The following is a 6,174-nucleotide window of genomic DNA, read 5'->3' on the forward strand; positions in this document are numbered from 1 at the left end:
AATGTACAGTGGCTTGCTCCACCGTCATGTATATATAAGGTGAATTGTGATGCTTCATTTTCTCTGCGATCTCATTGTGCTACTTTTGGACTGGTAGTACATGATTCAAATGGGTTCGTCATATTATCTAGAGAGGGGCCGATTGGCAAAGCACAATTTGCTTTACACGCGAAATTAATGGTAGTCCTATCTTCGATGAGAATTGTTAGAGATATGTTGGTTTCCATTCAATCTTAATTGCTTCGGATTCATTATCTGCAATTCGTCTACTATGAGATGATGAAATTGTATCTAATTGGATTGTATAGGTAAAAGAATTGGAGTTGGTAGTTACTGATATTTTGGAGGAAGCACAGACTTTTGTACGGGTAGAATTTATTCATGAAAAACGTCAAACTAACACGGTTGCATATTCTCTCGTTGCTTGTGCTAATTCTTTATCACATGAGGAATATTGAATATTTCCCGTTGTTTATTCCAACTTGTATTCACACGGATACTATTTGTTCTTCTTCTCTTTTCCATAAAAAAAAAAAATATAGTGAAATTATTTAAAATTTTAGTATGTTAAATTCAAAATTAAGGATTTAATAAATTTATATTGTAAAAATGGCAAACCGTTTGTTTCCAATGACAACTAACATTCATTTCACCCTTTTGAAGTGAAAAGCATCTTGAGACCTCTTATCATTCTAGTGGATTTTGTCCCTTATTTTTTATGCTAACAAATTAAGCCCATGATTTTCTTTTTTGTTACATTAACAGTCTTGATAACATTCTTCAAAAAAAAAACAGTCTTGATAACAAAAAGTGTTGATTTTAAATATTAAAGTCGATTAACAAATATTATTCATTTTATTTATATTTGAACTTTGCAATTTTGATGATATGAAATTAGTTTTTTATATGTATAATGTGATTATAAAAAAAAAATTTAAAATATTTAATTCAAACCATAAAAAATGCAATCGGACACATATAAAATAAGTAACAATATCTTAACTTAATTAGATAATTAGATATTGATAGTTAACTGATTTAAAATAATTTAATGTGACAAAAATAAATAAATGATCAGCCATCTAAATGTAGTGAAACAAAATATCAAAACTTCAGTTGCGTTTACATGGACCCTGATGACCACGTAAATTTGGTCATTCACCGTTAGATCTAGATGGATTAAAATCCTAAGGTGGAGATTCAAAACATTCTAAAGCTTATATTTTAATCCGTCTAAATCTAACGGTGAATGACCAAATTTACGTGGCCATCAGAGTCCATGTGAATGCAACTGATCAAAACTCAGATCTCATGATACTTTGCCTTTTGGCTGTGTCGAGTGATACTGGACCAGATGCAGCCCGAAATGGCACTCAAGTTGAAGCCTACTGAAGGCCCAATAAATAGATCAAGAAGCCCAGCTGGCTCAGAGATCAAGCACATGCATCTTTGTAGATTAGCAGCTGATGATTCTAAATTCTAATACAATCATATCTTCAGAAAAAAATACCAAGGGCAGAAATAGATAATAAAATACAAGCGTATCTGTACAATCAAATGAAGGCATATTTATAATTATAATCATAATAAGAAGCATCGAAGGAATGCCACAAACCAAACCTAATCCATGACATGAAATAATCTATGCTCTTCATATTTGGCGTATCTAATTGATCACCAAAATAGGCTACGGATTTTTCTGTATCAAACAGATTATTGCAAAACCAATGGTGAATGCTCCTTTTGCCCCATCTCTGTCCGAGCAGGTGATCATCACAGAATTCATTCCACACTTACCACTAGAGGAGAATGAGCAATCGGAGGTAGATATCCCCAGGGAAAAAAAATTGGGGCTGAAAGAATTGAATCACGTCTGATCATAGTGGAGAAAAAGCCAAACAAAATAATGATACTAGAAATGTAGGAAAGATCTTCAATCTCCTAACTTTTAGATTGCTGAGAAGCATGAGGAAATAGTTCCTGTCCAAGATTTTTAACAAAAATTATGTCAACTTTATGCAAATTTCAGTATCAAACCTTGACATGGAAAGACAATATAGACTATTTAAGCATGTTGATGTTGGAATTACCTCAGAATAGCGGACATGATCATGATGCAAATAGGATGATTTTACAATGTTTTCCCATTTGGTATTACCAGAGGAGAGATTAGGATCCTGCCGCTTGCTCCGGAAGCTGGTACCGCGATACACCCGATTTTGTGAGGAGATTGAGGGCAGGGTACGCCACAGCCAAGATTCCGAGGGAGTTCTTGGTAGAAGTGGAGGAAGAGGGCATACTACTAGACTAGTTTCTGCATTATCTGTATGATCTTCATCTAAAATTTGATCATTTGCAATATTTACATTGTTGTCTGCAGCTCCAGTACTAATGCATACCAATGCCTTCGATTTATGAGACAAGTCTTCGGCGAAATCTGATTTGCCTCTGTCAGGTGACATGCCAGTACTATTACTAGACTGCAAGCCCTTATATGCCAGTTTACCCGCTCTGCCTGAACATTTCAAATCTTCCAATAAAATTTCTGAAGCAGCAGTGTCTTGAATTTCTCTGCTTCTTATCAGTGCCTTGATATCGTTCGCTCCAGAACCCACAGAGGGCTTCTTCACATTTGAGGAACCTGAATTTGAAGAGAATATACCTGCCACAATTACGGTATCTACATATAGTGTCTTCTCGGCAGTAGGGCTGACGGGCCGAGAACCCAATCTCATGGCATAATGAGGTACTAGCTCCTGAGATTTGCTGTAGACCTTGCTATTAGAAGTCCACTTATTGTTTTTGAAACTTTCATTTTCACCTAGAAATCCCTGCCCGCGGAAGGGAGACTGAGATGCTTCATTGCCGTAAGGAGATATTGCACCTGAACGCCTAAATGGCGATGTCCTACTTATTGTTTGCCGATCACTTGTAAATGTGAGTCGATTGGATCCACAAGCTATCTTGTTTTCAACCCCTAACAGCAGCCTAGGGGATCGAGCATCATCTTCCAGTTTTGGTTTAACAGCATCCCTGGCAGGCTGCAAAGCAGTAAACAGAAAGTTGTTGCCATTGATGAATATTGAGAAGTAACCTCAAAGCTATAACAGGAACAATTTAACACTCAAAGCAGGAAAAATAATGGAAAGCAGAATAATGATTACCCTCTTTATAGTTGGACTCTGAGATCTGGCAAATGCAGCTTTATTGATTTTTTTAGCACCATGGCTATCTCGAGATGTAGATTCGGAATTCTGGGTCCTTGTTCTCATTCCATGAACAGCATTCTGAGTCCTAACTTTCATTCCAGGAACAGGATTTAAGAGGCATAAAGAATTCTTTATGCATAACCGGGGAAGCAAACCACAACCTTTAGTTGTTATAATGCTAGAATCGGAATACTCATAACCTCCATCCTCACTTTGTTCATCTTCTATATCCTGATGATACGGCACCATGTTAAGGGATTCATTTCGAATGACAGAAGGGTTCCTATCCCTCTGAATTACCTTTGTAATCAGTCTAGGTTGTTCACCAGACACAGGTTTATTTCTTGAAGCATAATGAGGTTGTTCACCAGACACAGGTTTATTTCTTGAAGCATAATGAGGTTGTTCACCAGACACAGGTTTATTTCTTGAAGCATAATGAGGTTGCTCTAGAGTCATTGCCTTTGCAGCAGGTAAGAAACGACTCATCATGAAATCTCGGATTTGTGGATCAGTGGCAAAAGTTCCTGAATGTTTCACAATTGCCAGATTACCAAAGCCACTCACATCGCTAACACTACAGTGGCCAAAGAATGAGTTTGTACCGGACAATGTGTCGAGCGCATCTGAGTAAACATCATCATCATTCTCAAAATCTATCACAGCTTTATCATTCACTCCCTCTTTTGAGCAATCAAATGCTCCACGGAATGAACTTGCCTCTACTTGAGGCCTAAACACATTTTGATATTCAGGTTTCTCATTCAATGCCATTCGAGGAGAAAACTGAGCAACAGAAGCCTCGTGATGTTGGTAAGAATCAGGAATACTACTATTTTTACGTCTGCCAGGGATCTGCTCCCAATTAAAAGGGACAGCAACTGGTTCTGTTACTAGATCCAAACTAGAATCTGCTTTACAAGAAGCGAGAGTAAGGAGTCTACTGCGCTGGGAATTCTCAACTTTTTTTGCATTTCCCCCATTTGAAGGTGCTGTTCTAGCAAAAGATCGCCTCACTGATAGAAGCGGAGCATTGAAATTCAATTTCCTTTCCTCCATGACTAATTCTACAGCTAAGCAAATTCAACTTCAACAATTGCACACCATTGCTAATGCAAAAGAATCATATATGTATAGACTAAAATCAATATGAGTAACTCCACATCCCACTCTACAGGAAATAAATCTGCAAACAAACTGAAGAAATTTTACTATATACTCTTAACTCCTATATGCCATTGAAACTGAAAGATAGATGTAGAAATAGAAATTTAAAGAGTCCAAAACTGCCAGTGATCGTATCCCAAAACGTAAGTGCATTTATTGTTGTTTAAGTTTAATTAAATTAAAGGAAACGGATCATGAAAATATGTATGCTCTGTCAGGTGGCACAAAGATCTTCTTCCTTTAATTAAACAAAGGTATATTGGGATCTGCTGATGACAATAACATCAGATCAGAGTAAATATAAAATAAATAAATAATCAATAATCAATTTCTCTTCTCTCCTCTTCGATTTCCCAGAAACCAAACAGAATTTAGCAAAATTGGCCGAATAAATATGATCAAACACCGTAAGAATGGGAATGTTTGATCCGCAACAGCTATAAATCACAAATGAAATTATAAAACAAGTAAATATTGTAGAGAAGAAACAGCAGAACTCATGAACTCCACAAGAAAATCTCTAAGAAGGGAGAAAATATTGTACCATGATAATCAAACTAAGCGGAATTCAACATTTTCAGACGCACTAAACTGACAGTATGAGAAAATGAAAGTTAAGAGGGAACTGAAAGCATGAAGAAGAAGAAGAAGATACATACCAGTGAGCTCGGGAGTGAAGTGGTGCTCAATGGGCGGGGGAGTCCTAAAATAACGCCGATAATTTAGGGAATGAGTGAGAACAAAGAAAGGTCAGAAGAGAGTAGAAAGAGGTGTGTGTGTTCATTTTCACTGTTACAGTAAATGGTTTCTTTGCTTGTGAGTATAAATCATAAAAGTTGGAGAGAGAGGGAGAGAAAGATGATGAAGAGAGGAAATTATTACCCCCTCACTCACTCAGCAACGCTTTTGCTTTTTGTTCGTGTCTTCTACGCGCCCTCTTTTCATTTACTTCTTTGATTTAATTCTATTTAATACATACAAAATCTTCCCTTCATTCCTTTCTTTTCCTTTTCCTTTTTCTTTTTTCTTTTTTCTTTTTTTCATTTTTCTTATATTTCTTTGTATTCTTCCCTTGACTTGACTAGCAAAAAAACTGATTATACACGTCTATACTCTCCCTAGAGTTTCTAGGGTAAACCAGGAGTTCTTATATTAAGCACTCGGTCTTCATGTAACCTCCAATTTGTATTTGGATATGTGTAATGTGACTCCATATAATAATTAAAATAGTAGAACCTCTTATAATATATGTAGGTCCGTGTTACACGTATCAAAATATGTATCGGAGGTCCTCCATTTTACATGAAAAACCGAACGCTTCTAATAATTTGTCATACTCCAGAGTCCAGTTTACCACTTATGCTTGATATTGGGGTAGGAAATACTTATATCCATGGATAGGGGTGAGCATAACCGAACCGAAAACTCAAAGACCGAAAAAACCGAACCAAACTGGATTAAATTATATTTTGGTTTGGTTCGGTCCTAATTTTTAAACTAGTTTGGTTTTCGGTTCGGTTTGGTTTGGTTTGGTCAAAAACCGAATAAAACCGAACCGAAATATAATATATATTATTTTTAGTTTTAAGGTTTTATATTAATTAACTAATTATATATAAAGAAGAAAAAACAAATAAACATGTTTCTTCTATCTTAACTAATTATATATACAAAATAAAATATTAATTATATGATTATTGTCTTTATATAATTTTTATTTAGTGAAGACAAGTAAAAGTAGGTCTTTAATACTTTGTTTGGTCCAAACATGAACCAAATCGGACCGGACCGAAATAAT

The 6,174-nt window shown here is 35.8% G+C and overlaps 1 protein-coding gene across 4 annotated transcripts; it reads right to left on the reverse strand.

Annotated features, from left to right (window-relative positions):
• Positions 1-1,495: 1,495 nt before the first annotated feature.
• Positions 1,496-5,287, reverse strand: LOC136233042 (uncharacterized). 4 transcript variants are annotated; one of them, XM_066022581.1, is made up of 4 exons: positions 5,036-5,287; positions 3,165-4,276; positions 2,091-3,041; positions 1,496-1,980 (listed from the first exon to the last, which is right to left on the reverse strand). In XM_066022581.1, exons 2-4 carry the CDS (start codon positions 4,266-4,268, stop codon positions 1,942-1,944), a joined length of 2,094 nt encoding a protein of 697 aa, XP_065878653.1. In that variant the 5' UTR covers positions 4,269-4,276; positions 5,036-5,287; the 3' UTR covers positions 1,496-1,941. The 4 variants fall into 4 exon arrangements, with proteins under 4 accessions (XP_065878653.1, XP_065878652.1, XP_065878649.1 ...); XM_066022580.1 differs by having other exon boundaries at positions 3,165-4,282; XM_066022577.1 differs by having other exon boundaries at positions 3,165-4,395.
• Between the last annotated feature and the right edge of the window lie 887 nt (positions 5,288-6,174).

The sequence above is a fragment of the Euphorbia lathyris genome, chromosome 6 (genome assembly GCF_963576675.1).
Source record: "Euphorbia lathyris chromosome 6, ddEupLath1.1, whole genome shotgun sequence".
NCBI classification, from domain to species: domain Eukaryota; kingdom Viridiplantae; phylum Streptophyta; class Magnoliopsida; order Malpighiales; family Euphorbiaceae; genus Euphorbia; species Euphorbia lathyris.